The sequence below is a fragment of the Emiliania huxleyi genome (assembly GCF_000372725.1).
Source record: "Emiliania huxleyi CCMP1516 unplaced genomic scaffold EMIHUscaffold_68, whole genome shotgun sequence".
Lineage (NCBI taxonomy): Eukaryota > Haptophyta > Isochrysidales > Noelaerhabdaceae > Emiliania > Emiliania huxleyi.
In genome coordinates, this window is record NW_005196900.1 from 301,761 (window position 1) to 321,831 (window position 20,071).

The following is a 20,071-nucleotide window of genomic DNA, read 5'->3' on the forward strand; positions in this document are numbered from 1 at the left end:
AGTCGCGTCGCAGGCCTCTACCGCGTGCGCTACTCGTGCCTGCACGCCTCCGCGCACGCGGACGAGACGCTCAAGGAGTGGGTCCAGCCGGCGGCCGAGGACGAGCTGCGCCCGCCGCCGCCGCCGCCGCCCGACGGCTTCCACGCGCGCCTCTCTCCGGGCGACAAGCTCGAGCTCCTCTTCGAAGGTGGCTGGTGGCCGGTCGTGCTCACCTCGCGTCCGCCTCCCCCGCCGGCTGCCGCCGCGTCGAGCGCGCCGCCGCCGCCGCCGCCCCCCAAGCGAGGCTTGGGCGTCGAGTCCGCGATCGACCCGGCGCGCTTCGCGGGGCTGACGACGAGCGCGCCGCCGGTGCGGCTCCGGCCGGCGTGGGTCTGGGAGGGGCGCGCCGGCGGCGGGAGCGGCGGCTGGACCTTCGAGACGCAGGCCGACGGCTGCGTCAAGCTCGACAAGGCTGGCCGGCCGCACCAGCCCGTCTACCAGCCGATCAAGCACGCCACTGGCGCTTTGCCCGCCGCCGACGCCAGCCGCGACAGCGAGCCGGCCGAGGCTGCGCCCGCCGCACACGCGGCGAAGGCGGAGCCGCTCGCCGCCGAGAACGGCGAGCACGCTTCTCCCTCCGCTGTGATGGTGGGCGCCAGCCCGGTGGAGGGCGTCGGACTTCGGGGGCGCGCCTTCACGGTGCTGGCTGGTTTGGTGTATAGGCGAAGGTGGAGGTTGAGTGTGAGCCGGAGAGCAGCGACGAGGCAGGGGCGGAGGAGGAGGGGGCCGGCGGCGCCGAGGGCGGCGATAGCATGGACAGCCAATGAGGCGGGTGTGGGAGAGAGAGCTCCCAGAGCGGGGGCAGGGCCAAGATAGAAACGCGCAACAGTTTTTCTGAGCAGCTCACTTCTGTCGTGGTCTCACGTGCCCCACCCCGCCCTGCAGACGAGCACCAAGCACCACGCATGGACAGATGTTGATCTCTTTATCAATCTCAACGGCGCAGCAAACTCGCCCAGTGGCCCCAAACGACACTTTCCCCCCGGCGCTGGGTTCTGACGTTAAGAGGTTGCGAGGAGGTTTCTCCTACTGAATTCATGACCCGGAATGACCTAGAAGGCGGCGTTTTCACGGCCGGAGGAGCCGAGAAAAGCGGTCTGGGCATAGCCGCAGGGCGTCGTGCGGGCTTCGGATGCCCGCGCGCCCGGCGCGCGGGTTGGTCAGCGAGGTTGGGAACTACGCCGTGGTGCGCCGGTCCTCCCTCGACTACATCTACTTCGGCACCGAGCAGTACCATGAGGTGTCCTATGACATGGGAGGCGCGCAATGCCAATGGCGCCCTGCCGCCGGTGTGTTCCGCGCCCACACACCAGTCGACCTGCTCGTAGGCGAGGTTGGCACGTGTCCGGCGCTCATCGTGTCCGTCTTCTACGAGTGCGACTCGTCCAACGACAGCAAGACCGTGCACACCTCTGAGTATGTCTACACGTACTCGTTCCGACACCTCACGGCGTACCTCCTGGGGCTAGCGAGGCCAGACGCACGCGACAGCAGCGAGGGCTATGAGGTGGGTGATCCTGTGGAGAGCAGGTGGAAGAGCTACTCGGGCGGGTGGCACTCCGGCGTCATCAGCGAGGTGCACCGACCCAAGCGGCGGCGCGGCGGCGCGGCCGGCGGGCGCGCTGCCGGCCCGCGCTACACTGTCAAGTACACAGAAGACGGCACCTCGGAGACGGACGTGCCGCCTGGCCGGCTACGGCACGCAGTCTGTCTCTCCAGCATCATGCCCGCCGCGGTGATCGAGTACATGAGGCGCAACCCGCGTAGCGTGGTCCTGACCAACCACGCAACGGCGGCCGACCTCGAGTCGGTGCTCCCCGTGGTGGGCATGCTCGCGCTCGCTGCTGACGATTTGGTGCCCGACGCGGCGGGCGAGCGACCGCGCGCTGCCGACTGCACGTACGAGATCCTCGGCACCCTCGAGTTCGAGTTCGAGAAGGGCTGCCCCTCACGGCCCGTCTCCTTCAAGCAGTACCAGCGCGGCGCGCCCCTCGCCTCGCTCCTGCCCGAACGCATCGACACGCCGAACGGCGTGAAGAAGCTGATCGACCTCATGCCCGCACCCATCGTCCCGTCTCCCGCCTCGAGCGATCGGAGCCGCGCTCCCACCCTCCCGCCTCTCCCGCTCGCGTCTGGGCCAGTGTTGCAAGGTGCGTCGTACTGTGGCCCCGCGTCTTGCTGATGCTCCCGCCCGCCCCAGGCCGCCACCTGCATCCCCCCCCCCCCCCTCCTTGTGCACCCACCACGCAGGCGAGCAGCTGTCGCTCGAGGTGTGCGACCACCTCGTCCGGTGCGTGTACTACGAGCGCGACGGAGTTCTCTCGATAGCCTACGGCGTCTCGGCCTCGCCGGAGGGCACCATCTCGGCGCGTCGCATCCTTACGGCGGGGGAGCTCCCTGCTGTCGTCACGGACCCGGACAGCCTGGCGATGCTCAAAAAGCCGGCCGCAGAGCGCCCGTACTTGCACAAGAACGGCGAGGTCGTCATCTCCGACATTCCTGTGACGATTGAGCCCTCGCAGGTTCGCGCGGTGGGGGTCTGCACGGCTCCCGCTTTGGTCTTCAACATCGCGCTTGCTCGCGGCGAGGAGTCTGTCGCCTCCTTCACCTTGGCACTCTTGGATGGAACCCTCGTGGTGCGCTCAGCCCTCTCCCCTCTCCCCTCTCCCCCTATAGCCACCCTCGAGTGCCCCTCACCCGGCGTGACCCCGACGCCCACGACAGTGGGCTCGGGTCCCGGAATCTCCATCACACGACCCGCGCTGCCTCCACCCCGCCCCCACAGCTGTAGCCTCACCTCTGCCACACCTCTTCCCTGGCGTGCAGGCGACGCGCCAGCCGACGCAGCAAGAGGCACGAGCGGGCGAGGTCAACTTCCTCCTGCCCCCCCTGCAGCGCAAAGCATTGCGGCAAAAAGTGCAGCTCTCCGTCATGGCGCGCTTGCCTAGAATCCCGCCCTTCCTTCCACACACATGAACTAGCCCACCCCGGCCCCTCTTGCATGTCTCAGGAAAGCATGCTGAAGTACCTCAACTCCGCGAAGGCGATCGCGCCGATGAGGCGCCGAGAGCCCCCCCCCCCACACTAGAAAAACACAAGAAAGAAAAACACCTGGCCCCCCTCCCATTCAACAAAACACGAGGGGCCTAACAGCCATGTCACTACGTATCCAAGAGGGAGCACAAAGGAGAGTCTGCATACCGCAAGACGCCTGTGGTGCGGCCCTGGCGGTTGTGAGTTGACAACCTCATTCCCCCCCCCCACCCCCCACCCCTCCCCCCCCCACCCCCCCCCTCCGTCTCACCCTCCACCCTCCCTCGCTCGTAGGCTTCTCCTGGAGAACTGGTCGGTCCAGAATGCGATGGTGCTACCTTTCTGGTCGGACTCTTTCCTCCGCTCGGGCAAGGGCGTGTCCGACGCAGACCGAGTGATCTATCGCTACTTCTTCCGCAGCCTGGAGGACTTTGCGCGCATCTTCGGCTTCTCCGCCCTCCAGCTGCCTTCCACGAGCAAGGAGCAGCACCGCTTCGCCGAAATCTCCATCTACCCGCTGGGCGACTCCGAGCTCGCGGAGCTGCGCGCGAGCGACGAGTTCGGCGCAAAGGCCCGCCGCGGGCCTCCATTCAACTCTGCCCACTGGGTAGAGTTCGAGCCGGCGCGCGAGACGCTCACGCTGTGCGTTGGAGCTGCTATATTTAGCGGCTCCGTGCCGGTCGGAGGTGCCTCGGTGCCCCCGCCTCCCTCTTTCGATGCGCTTGCGGGTGAGCTGAAGTATGTGCTGTCCCTTGGGTGGGTGCCTGTGTCGACTCACGCGCCCGGGCTCACTCAGCTGCGTGAGCATGCCTCAGCGATGCCGGGCAGCCGCTTCTGAATTGTTTATATTTTGCTTTAATACAACACCATATCTGACAAGCCCCCGCGGAGGATTACTTTTTCCTCGCCCGCGCTTCAGGGCGATGTCCGCCCTTGTGTCCGCCTTGCCCACCACCACTCCCTTGCCAGACACGCCGCCGCCCGCCCACCTCCTCTACCTCCCCACGGACCTCCTCGTGCGCGTCGTCTCTCGCTGCGACCCCCTCGACATCGCTCGCGTCGCGGCCGTCTCGCTGCTCTTCCACGCCTCGCTCGCGGAGGACGCCATCCGCTTGTGGGCGCAAGAGCGCGGCTTCGAGCTGCTGGCGCTGCCAGAGGGCGAGGGCTGCGCCGTGTGGTGGCTTTGCGTTGCGGCGCTGCTTCGTGAGTCCAACCCGCCAGCGAGGGCGGCGGCAGCTGGCGGCACAGCCTCTTCATCGACGGCGTGGGGCGGCTCTCGTCGTGTGGATCTGGCTCTCGTTGTAGTGTGTGGACCAGGTGGCTGTTTTGGGTCGGGCACGACGGACGAGCCCCGGCACGGGCGACCGCCTCACACCGCGGCCCCCCGTCGGACTCGGCGACTGCGCGCCTGCTGCAGCCTGTGCCGGCCCCGAGCTGTCAGCTGTCGGTGTGCGTGTGTATCAGCCGCCCTTAAAATTCCATATGAGTGGAGCCGACTGCCCGGCGGCCAAGCGCAAGCGCGCGCACGGCACACAGGGGCGTACACACACCGAGAGGTGCACGCACAAGCGAGACATGAGTCATGACCCTCCGCTCAGCGGAGAGGTCACGTGGCCATGTGACCACGTGTCACCGGGTCAGGAGAGAGAGAGAGAGTCATCGACAGGACACAGGAGGGGGAGAGACGGGAGAGGGAGGGAGAGGGAGGGAGAGGGAGGGAGGGAAGGAGGGCGTCGCCACGGCGGCGGGCGAGTCGCCGAGCTGCGGGAGCTCTACCGGCCGCCCGACATATGCGCCGCTGTTGGCGGGAGGACCGCCTACGGAGGGTCCGGACAGGTGAGGGGCAGCCATGTGGCAAGTCCCTGCTTACTCACCTTCACCTATGCAAGTGGATCCGAGGGCGCCGTGGGGGTATGGGTTGGGTACGCAGGCGTACTACTACGTGGGCACGCCCTACCCCTCGCCTGCTGCTGCGATGGCCGCCACGCCGATGCAAGTTGACCACGGCGCGGCGACGCGTCTCGACTTTGGGTCGCCGCAGAGCTCAGTTTGCCGCGTCGAGGCGCCGGTGCCACGGCCGGGGAGGAAGGCCGCGCACAGCGGAGGGGCGGCGCGCAGCCCGCTCTCGCAGGTGCCATCTGCGACCGCTCAGGGAGCGGCGCCGGCGGCTGGAGTGATGCCAGCGGCTGCGGAGGCGGCAGCAGCAGCGGCGGCGGCGGAGGCATCAGTCGCTCAGCGCATCGCTGTGGCGGAGGCGCGTGCGAGGGCGGCGGCGGAAGCTGCCGCCGATGGGCGCATTCGAGCGGCCGAGGAGCGCGCGGACGCAGCCGAGACAGCCCGAGCGAAAGCTGAGGCTGAGTTGGCGGCCTGCCGGCTCGCTGTGAATGAACTCGAGCGGGCGGCTGTGAAGGCCAAGCCGAGCTGCAACCCGAACTACCTGCCGTCGGAGGCATGCTTTGGCGAGTCGCTGCAAGAGTACAAGCTCGGCAAGAAGGGCCACTACTCTCCACAGCTTCGACGGCACTCCGGCATCCGGCGCGATCCCAAACACGATCCTGGCCGAATGGACCCGGTGTGAACAGACCCCGCACACACTCCCCACCAGCCGTGTAGACATCGCGTCACGCCGGGACATGTACACCGCAGGCGGAGCTGCCCGCGCGCGCGCGCGCCGCGATGGAGGCGATGATAGCCCTGGGACTTGGGCGCAAAGTGCAGACGCAGCTGAGCGAGGAGATGTTCCGCCGCGCCGTCTACTTCGCCGTCGAGCAGGACGTCCGCGGTCAGAAACCGCGGCCGGACAAGCGCACGAGAACAGGCGATGCCGCCGCCGACACTGGCGGGGGGGAGGCCGACAGCAGCGGCGGCGGCAGCGGCCCTTGTGGGTTCACCTACGGCGACGCCAACGATGCAGAGTACGTGGCTCTCGTCGAGGAGATGAAGGCCTCGATCAAAGACCGCGGCCAATTCGACGTGGCCGCACTGCCGCGGCTGATTCTGAACGACGACGCGACGCCTAACCATGTGCTCAAGGCGTGGCTCGACGCGGCTCGCGACGAGATCTGGCGCCTTCGCGTCGAGCTGGCTGATGCGCGTGGCGAGCGCGTGGGGAGCGCGTCGCAGAAGCGGAAGACGCCGTGGCAACCGCCGTCGCGCCATTCGAGCCGAGCCGAGCGGCGCAAAGCGCAGCGTGACTTTGCGCAGTGCCTCGCCTTCTTCAGAGCTGCCGCTGCGCGCGTGGATGCTGACGGGCACGGCCACGTCGGCTTCGAGAACCTCCTTGCCGAGCTCTTGCGCAGAGGCCTTCCTGGCTCGGGCGCGCTGATGTCGCAGCGGCTCACGACCAAGCGCGTGATCCACCTGATCCAGAGCAAACCCGCAATCAAGCGAGAGTGGGACAAGGAGGCGCGCAAGACTAAGGTCTACTCGACGGGCGCGCAGGTTGCCGATGCTCTGGTGGTGGGGCAAAAGCGGTGGGACCTCTGCTCAAAGTACTCCAACGGGCAGCAAGCGGGGAAAGACCAGCTGAGGCGCGCGGGCGCGGAGCAGCTAGCGCACTTCAAGATGTACGTGCGCTGCGGGCCGACTCCCGAGGTGCCGACGACGGTCGGCGACGATGAGGACGTCGCCGCCGCGCAGCAGCGGGCCGCCAGGGAGGCGATGGAGCGCGCGGAGGCCACCGTCGCGCGGGAGGCGCGCGCGTCCATCGAGGTGCAGAACGCGTTCCTGCGGCGGGAGGCGCGCGCGGCTGAGATGGCGCCGCGGATCCAGCAGGTGGCCGAGGAGATCGCCGCACGCGTGGCGGCGGAGTGCGAGGAGGCGGAGGGGCTGGTGGAGGAGGAGGGACCCGAGGTTGAGGAGGAGGAGGAGGAGGAGGAGGAGGAGGAGGGGAGGGAGGAGGAGGAGGAGGAGACAGTGCCGCGCCCGGTCGTCAAGACGCGCGCCGACCTCCTCAGCTCGATGTACTGCGCCGAGACCCTTGCGGGCTACCTCTGCTTCATGCTGCTTGGCCGCTCACTCTGGAACATGCCGACCGGCTTGTCTAGCAACGCGACGAACTTCGGGTTCACGCTCAGCCTCGACGCAGGCCGCCTGAAGCACGCACCGGTGGATTGCAAGCAGTGGACCGTCGTCATGGCCTGCCTCAAGGCGTGGGCGGTGCACGGAAGCGAGTGGGGGGCAAGGGCTCTGCGCCACCGGATGGAAGGCTGCGAGGGCGCGCCAATGGCTGCTCACATCGCCTTCTGGCCCGACGACGACCACCGCGCCAACGTGAGCCCCCCCCCCCCCCCCCCCTCCCTCTCCCACGCCCATCCCGCACCGTTTGACTGCCTCCGCCCGCGCCGCAGCAACTCCGCGGCTTTGTGCCCTACGTCAAGGAGCTCGAGCCTTTGCGCCAGCCTGGCGGCTTGATGGTGCCGTGGCTCTACCTGCAGCTGCCGCGCGAGGTGATCGACGAGAACCTCAATGTGGTTGAGATGCTGCCGGACCCCTACGTCGAGGGAGGTGACCCCTACGTCAACCACCGCGCCGTCTCCAACACGCCTATGACGGCAAACGGCCTCGTCAACGCCGACCTCTCGGCCACGATGGAGCACCTGCAGCTGTCCTGGGTCGCGGACAAGCCGACGTCGCCCTTCCACGACGTGCTGCACCGCGACCAGAGCAAGCTCGCGTGCGTGTACGTCGTGCCCAACGACAGCACGCTCAGAGAGATCTGCAGCACGTTTTGGCCAAACAACCCGGAGCTTGCCGAGATCGCCGTCGGCATGAACGATCCGAGCCGCGACATGTCGAACAACGTGCAGACGCCGGTGCTCGAGCTGCGCTCCTCGGACGGCGGCGGCAGCGGCGGCGGCGCGAGGCCAAACATGCGGCGCGCCTCGGGTGCGAACACCAAGCGCGGAGCGCAGGTGCCCGCCGCGCCCCGGGACGTTTGATTTCTTCTTTCCCCGCACTCCCACTTAGCGACACCTTAGCGACACCAAACACCAACCCCCCCCCCCCCCCCAAGGTGCCCACCGAGCCCGGGCTCAAGACGAAGCGCGTCACTGTCCCGCGGGGCGCCAAGGCCACGTTCGAGTACCTCGGCGTCCCGGACGACCACTCGCAGTGGAAGGAGCAGCGTCTGCGCGATTGCGACTTTGACCTACATGACATGTTCAAGTCGGGACGGGCTCTGGATGGCTTGCTCGATGACGCCCTCGATCAGCCACTCGCTCGAGGCTCGATCATCTTGCTGCCGTTCATGCCAGCGTTCGGCGAGCGCACCTGCGACGACATCCTCTCTGGTGACCCGGTGCTCGCGCAGCGATACCTGGGGCTGTGCAATCTGCACGCCGACATGCGGCTCTCCGAGCCCAAGGTGCAGTTCCTCGAGGGCCCGCTGCGCGAGGCACTCAATAGTAGCAGCGCCTCCACGCTCCCCGCCATCGACGCGTTCAACACCGCGCTGAAGGGTCTGAAGCTGCGGCATCAGATCCAGAAGAACGCGGAGACAAAGCAGTGCTTTGTCACCGCGCTCAAAGGTGCCGACTGCGAGGCGCTGCACAAGGACTGGGCGCAGCTGGTCGAGGGAGACTACTCCGGCTCCAAGTTCTTTGCCGCCCTCGCCCTCGCCTATCGCGCGCTTGATCGTGCTGATTCGCTGGCCGGCTTGCAGCAGCTCGCTGACACGGTGCTCTACTTCAGCAAGGCCTGCACAATCATGCGCCTGAAGGCGACGGACGTGCTGGATTACTGCGGCGGCTGCGCGAAGGGAGGCGGGCCTGAGAAGGCGGCGGCCGACTTTGAGCACGCGTCGCGGAAGTGGGCCGACCGTTGGACGTGCCTCCACCAGCAGCGCTTCAAGGGGTACGGCTGGCACATGTGGGCCTCGCTACCCGTCCTCTTTCGCCGCTACGGCTGCCTCGAGTGGATCAACCAGGATCCAGTCGAGGGCACGGTCGGGATGATGGGCGACAAAGTGCGACGCATCCAGATGAACGCCGGCGCGGGGAACTTCAAGATGGAGGAGAAGGCGGACGAGGCACTGCGGCAGGAGGAGCTCGAGAGGCGGAGGCAGTACGCGACCTGCCCCTCACAGCTGATGTTCGACTCCTTTGCGAAGGACAAGCTTGCCAATAAGCACGAGTGCCGCTGGGGCGGGAAGGACTGGGCCGCTCGCACGAGGATCTCGACCTACGAGCTGATGGTCCGGGTGGACACTGCGATTCATGAGGGCACGGTGGTGCCGCACTCCGACTATCGGACGCGAGTCGCTCGCAAACTCGCGAGAGAGCTGCTGCTCCACTGCCAGCGCCGGCGGCGGAAGCGGCGGCAGGAGCGGCTAGGGGCACTGGCCATACGTGTTGAGGGGCCGCTGTGTTTGTACACCCGCCGCCGTACGTGCTGAGGGGCTAGTGTTGAGGTACGTGAGCTGAGTATAAATAGATCGCCACCTTGCACATTGCCGGATCAGGGGCTGGGCCGTTGACGCTTGGCGCCCCACCGCTGGCGCGGGAAGGAGTGGGCCGCGACGAGGATCTCGACCTACGAGCCGATGATTCGTGTGGACACCGAGAGTCACGAGGGGCCGGGGTGTCGCACTCCGACTCGCAAGTGCGAGCGCGCAACCTCGCGCGCGAGAGAGCTGCTGATCTGCTGCCGACGCCGGACTCCGGCGCGGCGGCAGAGGCGGATGGGGGCTTGAGCGTTCGTGCAGCGTGTGTGTACGATCGGCAGAGAGGCAGGTGAGCTGGGAACGTGATAACATCACCTTGTGCATCGCCGGATCGGGGCAGCAAAGGAAACGATGGTGACCTCGGCGGCTCGCAGAGGGCGGCTGGGCTTGTGCGGAGGGCGCCGGAAGCCTTCCGGGCGGGGTGGCACTGCGGCAGGCCTACGCAAGGGTGCGTTTGGTTGTCGGGGGGCTCGGGGGGGGCTGAGGGCGCTCGTGCGATCGCCCAGGCGGCCCCTGGGCCCGCTGACGCAGCGCGCATAGGGCCTCGCTGGGGTCAATGACTTTGCTATGCTGAAACTGGATTCCCTCGACACCAGATCTCACTGGGCGAGTTTGCTGCGATTCAACCCACAATCTTCGCCTATATCTTACCTATACTACAAAAATACACAAGAAGACAAGTCCATCATGCATCAAGACGAACAGGGAAATATCACACCCGTAGAGATCGAGAGTTCAGAACACACATTGTCATTGAGACTGCTACACTGGGCCACGTATGTACAGCAGGCAACACACACCACAGCCCGAGAAACAGAAGAATTGCTCTCGAGAACTAAGTGCATCATCCGCGATCGCCGGGAAGAGGCGAGAAAGAGATTGCCGAGGGCGCCCCCATACGTAGAGGCTAGAGCAGAACGCGCGCCTCAGGGGGGCCATCAAGCCGAGAGATGTGGCAGAAGCTACCGAGAGCGAGAGATGGGTGGGCGCCAGTGTACATTGAGCTGATGCTCCGAAAGCCTAAGCCGGTCGGGTCGCGCTGCCCATGCCGTGTGCTCCGCTCCGACCGCGCGACCAAGGATGGCCCGAAGCGGGAGGGTCTGAGTCACGCGGTGCGGGGTGGGCTCGGGGCGGGACGCATGAGCTTGCTTTCTCACGCCTCGTGCGACTCTGTGCCCTCCGGCGACTCCGACCCGTCCTTGGTCGCATCCATGTCGGCCTTCTTCTTGCGAAAGCGGAGCCCCGCGGGGACGATGTGCACGTCCGTGTCGGTGTAGGCCAGTCCCCCGTGGTGCGTCGCGTCGAGGCCCTCGAGCTCATCCGCCTATCACCAACTCCGCGTGCTTCTGGCTTCTGACTCAGGCTGGTGGGGTGGAGGCCCTCTCGAGGTCTCGACGCTCTCGCGAACCTCGGGCACGCGGAGGGTGCCGCACAGCTTCATGCCGTAGAAGAGGAGGAAGCACGAGGCGAGGCCGTACAGGGTGATCACGACGACCGAAAGGAGCTGATACGCCAGCTGCATGCCGTTGCCGCCGTAGAAGATGCCCGAAAAGTCGTCCAAGGTCAAGTCCTCTACTTTTGTGGTCCGGCCGCTGAATTCGATGCCGTAGGTCGCGTCCCAGATGTCGGGGTCGCTCAGCAGCCCGCAGGCGATCATCGACCACACGCCGGGCCAGTAGTGCAGCGCGGAGGCGCCTACGGCGCAGTGTCGTGGCACGTCGCGGGCCTCTGGGAGAGGCGCCTGGCCGGCAGTGCACTCGCGAGGCGCCGAGGGGGTCGTCCACCGGCCCGCCGAGAAACTTGCCGCAAAAGTAGATGTTGAACCAGAGGCCGAAGCGGTAGGCGAGCACGGAGATGGGGGCGATGATCCAAAAGGCGGCCCAGATAGTGGTGCAGCCGCACGAGGAGCAGATGCCAACCTAAAGGCAAGGGGGGGGGGGGGGGGGGGGTTAAAGGCGGCGCCCAGTGTGTGCGTGCGTATGTGTGACGGGGGGGGAGCTTGGGCGGGGGAAGAGGGGGGGGGGGGGCCTATTGAGGGCCCCCCCCATGGCGGCAAGGACCCCGGTCATGGTTTGCTCCAGCGAGGCGTGCTTCTCGGTCATGTAGCCCCCCCCGAGGGGGACGCACCCTCCCGAGCAGCCAGAGAGGGTCGTCATCACGCAGAGGCGGCCGAGCTGGAAGTTGACGTAGCAAGCGGAGCCGCCGATGAAGGGGATGAAGCCGAGCCAGAGGATGAAGAGGCCGAGGCACATCATCGGCACGTTGTGCTGCGCCAGCTCGACCGGCTTGAAGTTGACCGTCACGAGCGACTTAGACGTCCCCTCGACGAATCGGCCGATCCGAGGCCCGAGTGCCTTTGCACCCATCCAGGCGGCGCAGCCGGAGAGGGCGTGGACGGCGTTGCCGCCCGCGTAGTCGCAGATGCCCCACGAGTTGATGAAGCCTGAGGGGGTCGGCGGGGCCGGTACGTGGTGTCAGCGGGGGTCTGATCCGTGCTGTCTTCGGACTTGGCTTGGGAAATGCACCGTTCGGGTCCCACGTCCAGTGCGCGGCGAACGGATAGATGAAGCCGGTGAGGAAGAAGGAGTAGATGAGGTATCCTAAGGTGGGAGGGGGGGGGGGGTAGGGAGGTTAGGGTCCCGGGATGCGGCGCGGTCGCTGAAGGTGTGAGAGACGACGACCTCCTCGTGCGTGTGTGGTGGTGGGAGGGGGCGAGAGCGCACCGCGGAACTGGATCCTCTCGGCGACCGCGCCCGAGACGATGGTCGCGATGGTGGCGGCGAAGACGTATTGGAAGAGGAAGATGTAGTACTCGTCCTCCTCGACGTCGATGAGCATCCAGTAGTTTGACGTGGTGCGGAACCAGCCGCCGGTGTCCATCCCCACGTCGACGCCAAACCAGATGCCGTCGTGGCCCTCCGTGGATTTGAAGAGCCCCCCGCCGGAGAACGCGTTGCCGTCTATGCCGTCGGGCCGGGAGGCCCCGCCGTAGCAGATGGCGTAGCCGAAGCAGTAGTAGACGAGCCCGCCGATGCAGGCGTCCATCAGGTTCTGCGAACAGCAAACGAGGGTTGCGGGGATGGGGGAAGGGACGTGGCAGGGAGGGTGCCGGAGGGAGGGGGGGGGAGGGCGTGATGGCATGAGGGGGGGGGGGGATGCAGGGGGGGAGGGGAGGGGGTTCCGAGACCTTGAGCATAATGTTCTTGGCGTTCTTGGCGCGGAGGGCGCCCGCCTCGAGCAGGCCGAAGCCTGCCTGGAGGAAGAAGCAGAGGAGCGCGGCGGTGATGATCCAGACGGTGTCGATCATGTACTGGAGGGTGCCTCCCTTGCTCCCCGCGGCGTCCGAAAAGTGGGTGTCGAGGTATCCGAGCTCGGCTGCATCCCATGCGTGAGGAAAGGACGGCGGCGGAGTCGGGGGGCTAATCGGGGGGGGAGCTCCCGGCGCCGCGGAAAGGCGCCGGCCAAACTCGGCGTGCACCTCGTGGCTCTCCGTCTCCTCGATCACCTGGCAGGTGGAGCGGGCAAGAGCTGGCGGGGGCTTGGGGTTTGGTCGGGTTCCCACGGGGGTGGACCTGCAGGTGGAGCGGGCAAGAGCTGGCGGGGGCTTGGGGTTTGGTCGGGTTCCCACGGGGGTGGGAGACGGAAATCCTCAGCTGTCACCTTGACGAGCGCCGCGGCGATACGCTCGGACACATTCATCTTCTTGACCTCGTCGAGCAGCTTGGTGTGCTGCGCGGCGGCTTCAGGGCTCGCGAGGTAGTCTTGGACCTGCACACGATGTGCGCCGCCGGTCAAGCCTCGGGGGCGCCGGTGTGGGAAGCAGCTTGGTGTGCTGCGCGGCGGCCGGGCTCCTCGGGCTCTCCGATGGGAGAGGGGAACAAGGGCCGGCGCGCGCCTTTGCGACGTGCTCGCGCTGCTCGAGCCGGCGGCGCCGCTCGTTGGCCCGTTGCTTCCGGATGTGGTGAATGCGATGGCCCGGGCCAGTAGGATGACCGTCCCTCGGGGCCCCGGCGGCGGACGCCAGGATGGCGAAGAAGAAGGCGGTGCGCATGTACATTCCGGCCGGATGGGGAAGGGGGGGGGACAGGTCAAAAACCAGCGGATTCTTTTTCAGCACAGTCCGGCTCCTTGCCGGAAAGGGGGTCTGTTGCCACTGACTCTCGCGCCAAGACGCTCGGTTCTGTTCCCCGTGTTTCAGCAGCTCAGCAGGTGTGGATCTCTCATCCCGTGGCGAGGAGGAGGATGCGAAGCGAACGAGGTGGAGATGATGGAGGCGCTCGCCGCGGCGATTGAGCGCCTCCCTCGCTCTCTCCGGCTGCGCGCGCCTGATCGCCTGACTCTCTCTTCTCTCTCTCTCTCCTCTCTCTCCGAGTCGGAAAGGGCGTCTAGTAGGCGCAAGGTTTTTTGCTCGCCTTTCCTCTGGGACCCCGTGTTGCGTGTCTGACTGTCACTGTGCTGAAACAACCAGCGAAAGCTCGGCCTTTGGCTCTCCGCGGCGCTTCCCACCCTTCGGGTCGCGCTCGAGCGGGGCATGCCAGTCGATTTCTTCGGCGACTACCTTTACAACAAGGCCCACCACCGGCGGCCCCACGACGGCGTCCTCGCCGCCTGGGCGGACGCGATGCGCGCCCCGGCCAACGCGCCGGTCGTGCACGGCGACAAGGAGAAACCAGAGCTCACCCGGCAGTACAACGAGGGGTACAAGGTCGACCTCGCAGAACCCCATGCGGGACCAGGAGGGTGCGATGACGTGAATGAAATCAAGCTCTGGACGCCCCTCCTCAAGACCTCCTCGCCGGGCGTTGGCAACGCCTCGAGTGGCGGCACGCCCGCCTCCGTTTTGGGGCAAATGTAGATTCCCTGCCCAGCGTAAGGATATTTCTTTCATTTCTTTCGTCTTTATTTCGTGCCCCACAACGGCAAATTTGCGAGAAATTTCTTCGCCCCGTCACTCCATGCTCAAGTTTCGCCCCTTTCCGTGTAAGGAAACAAGGTGTCCCCCATGTTGGACCAGGCACCGTGCGGGCCTGCCGTGCCTTGCTTGAGCCGGCAGGCCCGCGCGGCAGTGATGGTGCGCCTCCGCGGAGAGGCTGACGCTGGTCATCGGTCAGCGGTCAGCGGTCATCGGTCACCGGTCAAGCGGGTCATCGGGCGTCAGTGTCATTCAGGCGTCAGTGTCATTCGCGTCAACACAGGTATGGTAAATTTCCGGAAATTTCTCCTTCCGAACAAGGCTGTCATATTTCTCAAAATATTTCGGGAAATCTACATTTGCCCCAACCTCCGTTGGCCACTCCTACGCCTTTGGCAACACCGAAGAGAAGGCCCGCCGCCTAAACATGGGCTGCAAGGCGCGCGGGCAGCCCGGCCAACCCTTCTCCCACAAGACCGGCCACGGCTACGTCAAGGCGCATCGCGGTTTCTACCACGACGCGATCTTTGTCAAGCGCAACAACTTCAACCTGCTGCTCCAGGCGTGCCGTGAGCGGTCGCTGGAGCGGGGGAGGCAGAAGGGGTGCTCCACGGCGCGTGGCACGCATTGCTCGAGACGCATTGGTGCTTGAAAGGGGAAGGGCGAGGCGGCAGTGCCGGTGGCGGCGTAGAGAAGGCGAGAGAAGGGCGACAGGGATGCCGCCCGCGGGGTGGGTTGGGGCGGGGTGGGCGGCTGCGGCGTGCGCGCCTGGTGGCGGATCTTGTCGAGCGCGTCGGACGAGACAGTTGGAGATGAGCTCGCGGAGGAAGATCTCCTTGTTTGGGTGTTGATGATGAGACTCATCAGCTAGCTGGTACCTGGATGTGTTTCTCTCTCGCCACTCTCTCTCTCTCTCTCTCTCTCTCTCTCTCTCTCTCTCTCTCTCTCTCTCTCTCTCTCTCTCTTAAAGAAAGAAAGAAAACGGACAACCCAAGGGAGGGATGGGAGGACGGCACGCCGCCACCACACTCTTCTGTGTCTCTGTGTTGCGTAAAATTCTTTTTCTCATGGCGATGGTTGGTGCTGTGGCGCTCGTGAAAGCGGCTGGGCGAGGCGACGAGGCGGCGGTGCTGGCGTGGCTTGACAGCGGCGGGCGGATCAACGCGACTTGCAGGGTAGGCGGTGTGAGCGGCGTCACCGCGCTGATGCGTGCCGCCCAGAAGGGCCAAGAGGGGGTGGTCGAGGTACTGCTGCAGCGTGGCGCGGAGATCAACTTGCAGAGCAGCGTCGGCGGCACCGCGCTGATAATCGCCGCCACTAAATGTCACGAGCGGGTGGTTGAGCTGCTGCTGCAGCACGGCGCGGAGATCGACAAGCAGAACAGCGACGGCTGGACCGCGCTGATGTTCGCCGCCAACCATGGCCACGAGCAGGTGGTCGAGCTACTGCTTCAGCGCGGCGCGGAGATCAACCTGCAGTACCGTGATATCCGCACCTGCGGCACCGCGCTGATGGTCGCCGCCGGCAACGGCCGCGAGCGGGTGGTCGAGCTGCTGCTGCAGCGCGGCGCAGAGATCGACTTGCAGAACAGCAGAGGCGTCACCGCGCTGATGCTCGCCGCCTTCCGAGGCCACGAGCGGGTGGTCGAGCTGCTGCTGCAGCGCGGCGCGGAGATCAACTTGCAGAGCGGCGAAGGCTGGACCGCGCTGATGTTCGCCGCCCACGGCCACCCCGCCGTCGTCCTCCGCCTGCTTCGCGCGGGCGCAGATACAGCGGTGCGCTCTGAGGGCGGCAAGTCCGCGCTGCAAATGGCCAAGGAGAAGGGCCACGCCGCCTGCGTCGGCGCCTTCCGGCAGCACATCGAGGAGGTGACTGCGAGCCAGCGCGAGGCGGCGGCGGGCGGTGCGGGCGGCGCTTCCTCGGGCGAGGCGGCGGCGGGAGCGAGGGCCGCGGCCTCTTCCGGCTCACTGGGCCTTCCCGAAGAGGCGATGGACGCGGCTCTCCAAGGCGACGAGGTGGCGCTGCTGGCGTGGCTTGACAGCGGCGGGCAGGTCAACGCGATTTGCGCGGAAGACGATGTGAGCGGCGCCACCGCGCTGATGCTTGCCGGCCCAGCATGGCCACGAGGGGGTGGTCGAGCTGCTGCTGCAGCGCGGGGCGGAGGTCAACAAGCAGAACAGCGACGACGGCGGCACCGCGCTGATGTACGCCGCCGTCCAAGGCCACCCCGCCGTCGTCCTCCGCCTGCTTCGGGCGGGCGCAGACGCGGCGTTGTGCTCTGCGAGCGGCAGGACGGCGCTGCAGGTTGCCAAGAAGCAGGGCCACGCCGAGTGCGTGCGCGCCCTCAAGGAGCATGCGGCGGCGGAGGCGTCGGCGGAGGCAGCGGCGAGGGAGGCGGAGAGAGCGGCGGCAGAGGCGGAGGCGACGCGGCATGCCGAGGCGCTGCTGGCGGAGGAGGAGGCGGAGAAGGAGGCGGGGCGCGCCAGGGAGAGCAAGAAGGGGAAGAAGAAGAAGAAGAAGGGGAAGGGAGGCGGGGGTGGCGCTGGGCCGTCGCGGGAGCCCGAGGATGAGGCAGCGCTGGCGGCGGAGGAGGAGGCGGAGTTGGCGGCGGCGCTCGAGGAGAGCGCGAGGCTGGAGGAGAAGAGGCGGGCGTCTGACGAGCAGGGGTCGTCCTCCTTGGCTGCAGAGAGGCCGCTTTCGGCGGAGGAGGAGGAGCCGCCAACCGACTTCATCTGCCCGATCACGACCGAGATGATGAGCGACCCGGTGATGGCGGCGGACGGCCATTCCTACGAGCGGAAGCAGATCGAGCGCTGGCTCGCGACCAAGTCGACGAGTCCGATGACGGGCGAGGCACTCGAGCATATCTTCCTCTTCCCAAACCACGCGCTGCGCGGGCGGATCCGAGAGTGGCGAGAGGCGCATCCAGGACGGTAGCTTTGTGTAGCGTTTGCACTTCACACCTTGAGACCGCGTTTTCTTCTCTACTCGCGAGGTATCGCGGGACACCTTTTTGCCTCTCACGTCTCAGGGATGTCGCGCTATTCGGTTCGCCGCGGCAACCCTGGAGACGAGGCACGGGTGGGCGACGCCGACGCGGACGAAGGCGCATCTAGCTCAGACTGGAAGGCTGAGATTGAGTCCATCACCAACGGTGCGGCCGGCCGCAAAACTCGCCGCCACCTTGCCACCCGCTGCTCGACCCCAAGAATTCTTCTTGGGTTAGCGAAGAACTCGCTAAACCAAGAATTCACCGCACCGCGAAGCACTGGCCCGAACACGGAAAGGAAGAAAGCCGAGAGCGGAAGGGAAGGTAAACTAACTTCTCCACACACAAGGTGTTGGCGCACAAGCAAGGTGTTAGGAGGGGGAGGGGGAGGGGGAGGGTGTGAGTCTCACACACACACGGGGAGGGGGGTGAGTGAGTGAGTGAGTGAGTGAGTCTCACACACACACACGGGAAGGGGGGTGAGTGAGTGAGTGAGTCACACACACACACACACACACACACACACACACACACACACACACACACACACACACACACACACACACACACACACACACACACACACACACACACACACACACACACACACACACACACACACACACACACACACACGCGGAGGGAGGGGGGGGGGCGGGGGCAGGAGGGGGAGGAGGGGGCACAGCAACATATACGTGTGTACATTCTGGCCGGATCCGAGGGGAGGGGGGGGGGACAGCAGGTCAGCGTCGAAATTCTTTCTTTTCAGGACAGTCCGGCTTGCCACTGCAACCGTCTCCAGGGGCCGGCGCCGACCGCCTCGCTTCGCCAGTGCTGCCTACGCCTACGACACGCGCATCGGCTCGCCGCCCGCGGTTGTCTGCGGCGGGCCCGCGTGGCGCGCCGCTCGTCGGGAGCGTGCTCAGCAGGCTGTGCAGCGCAGCCTGACTCACTCAGAGCGCCGCTGATGCGGCGTGGGGCCGCCGTCGGCGCTGCTGCCGCGCACGCTGCGCTTTGGGCGTCACCATCGTGTCCTCGCCGCGTCGCCGACGCCACTTGCGGCAATGAAGAAACGCTATAGAGTTGCGTGCGCGAAAAAGAATTTTACAACCAAGCTCCCTCGCACAACACTGGTCCCGACTCCCGTGCCCAGTGTTGCGCGAAAAAGAATTTGAAAAATGTAGCTTATACGAAAGAGTTACAGAGCGAGGCTCTCCGTCTCACACACGAGCCGACAGGCAACACAGCTCACAGGCAACCCAAACAAGAATTCCTCCAGCAGATCCCTCCCACCCAGAACCGAACCAAAACAGAGAAACCTATTCCTCGGAGAGAGAGAGAGACAGGACAAAGACAGAGTCGGACTCAGAGAGACCGAAGAGAGAGAGAGAGGTCGGTGTCCGTGGCACCGCATGGTCTACACTCCGACCGCGCGCCGGCGGCCCGCGCGCGGCGAGAGGAAGGCGCGTCGTTTCAACGCACGGGGAGATCTCCCGCGCCTTGTAGCTCGGTAGCCACGCGGGAGCTGGGCCGTCCCCATTCGGCCTCAAATGCGGAAGGTCATCGCGCTCGCGCCGCTTGGACCCGCCGCCGAGTCCGGGTCGGCGTGGGTCGGCCTCTTGACGCTGTTCGACCTCTTGATGCCGACGCGCCCCCAGCTGGCGGAGCGCTCGAGGGGGGGCGCGGATGGCTCGGCCTCCGTCGAGGTGGAGGGCAGCCCCCCCTCCACGCTCGGGCTCGGCGGGCACGTCGACGCATCGTCGCGGCCCCTCGCCTTTGCCGCGGCGTACCGCCTGGCGAGACAGAGGGCGAGGAGCACGAGCGCCACGACGAGGACGGCGACGGCGACAGAGACTCCGACGATCCACTGGCGGCTGCGGCCGTCGCTGACAAGGTTGACTTCTGCCCCCTGGGAGAGCGGCACGGGCGGCGGGGGCGGCGGCGGCGCAACAGTCACCGAGATGGTGGCGGGTGCCGTGTCGTAGTAGACCTTAGGCACGCTTAGCTCCGTGGCCACGCTTTCGAGGAAGGTTGGCTGCTTCGCGGAGGCTGTGATCGCCTCGGCAGCCGGCCCTCCCTCGGCCTGGACGATAGTCACGCGAACCCTGCTGTCGCCGAGGTCCTCGAGGGTCATCTGCTCGGCGGTGACAGTCACAGGCGGACTCCCGGTGGCGAAGGATTTGATCACGGCATCCTGGATGGCATCCAAATCGAGGGCGGCCAGCGCTCGCTGCCGGCGGGTCGTGCTGATCTCGAGAGAGAAGGAGGAGGCGGCAGCCCTGGCCTCGCCTGGCAGCATCGGCGGAATGGGCGGCGGCGAGGGCGACGCAGATGGTGGCGGGGCCGGTGGTGGTGAAGGCGGCGGCAGGGGAGGGGGCGAGGGAGGGAGCGAGGGCGGTGGCGGCGAGGGCGGTGGCAGCGATGGCGGAGGTGGCGAGGGTGGCGGCGGAGAAGGAGGCGGCAGTGAGGGCGGTGGCGGCGAAGGCGGAGGCGGCAGGGGCGGCGGCGGCGAGGGGGGTGGCGGTGAGGGAGGTGGCAGGGATGGCGGCGGCGGAGATGGCGGCGGCGGGCTCGGCGGCGGCAGGTACGGAGGTGGAGGAGAGGGCGGTGGCGGCGACGGCGGCGGCGGGGACGGCGGCGGCGGCGAGGGTGGGGT

General features: G+C 66.6%; 3 protein-coding genes across 3 annotated transcripts in view; 2 read left to right on the plus strand and 1 right to left on the minus strand.

The window, feature by feature from the left end:
• The window catches only part of EMIHUDRAFT_216165 (hypothetical protein), a gene marked incomplete at both ends in the record, with an annotated part of 2,907 nt that extends 2,101 nt beyond the window's left edge, over nt 1-806 (plus strand). Inside the window, 3 exons of the mRNA XM_005762395.1 lie at nt 298-348; nt 424-627; nt 702-806. Coding sequence (XP_005762452.1) covers nt 298-348; nt 424-627; nt 702-806 — 360 coding nt within the window. The remainder of the gene's footprint in view (nt 1-297; nt 349-423; nt 628-701) is intronic.
• Nucleotides 807-10,145: 9,339 nt separating this feature from the next.
• AMT15 (putative ammonium transporter) lies at nt 10,146-13,565 on the minus strand (the record flags this gene model as incomplete). The annotated part of the gene is made up of 10 exons (XM_005762396.1): nt 10,146-10,447; nt 10,476-10,838; nt 10,923-11,255; nt 11,299-11,433; nt 11,575-11,957; nt 12,040-12,114; nt 12,238-12,565; nt 12,702-13,019; nt 13,175-13,282; nt 13,419-13,565. 9 exons carry the CDS (start codon nt 13,563-13,565, stop codon nt 10,668-10,670), a joined length of 1,998 nt encoding a protein of 665 aa, XP_005762453.1. The 3' UTR covers nt 10,146-10,447; nt 10,476-10,667.
• Nucleotides 13,566-17,138: 3,573 nt separating this feature from the next.
• EMIHUDRAFT_67844 (hypothetical protein) lies at nt 17,139-17,363 on the plus strand (the record flags this gene model as incomplete). Its single annotated transcript, XM_005762397.1, has 1 exon — nt 17,139-17,363. A coding segment is annotated over one exon (225 nt), but the record flags the coding sequence as incomplete, so codon positions are not given.
• Between the last annotated feature and the right edge of the window lie 2,708 nt (nt 17,364-20,071).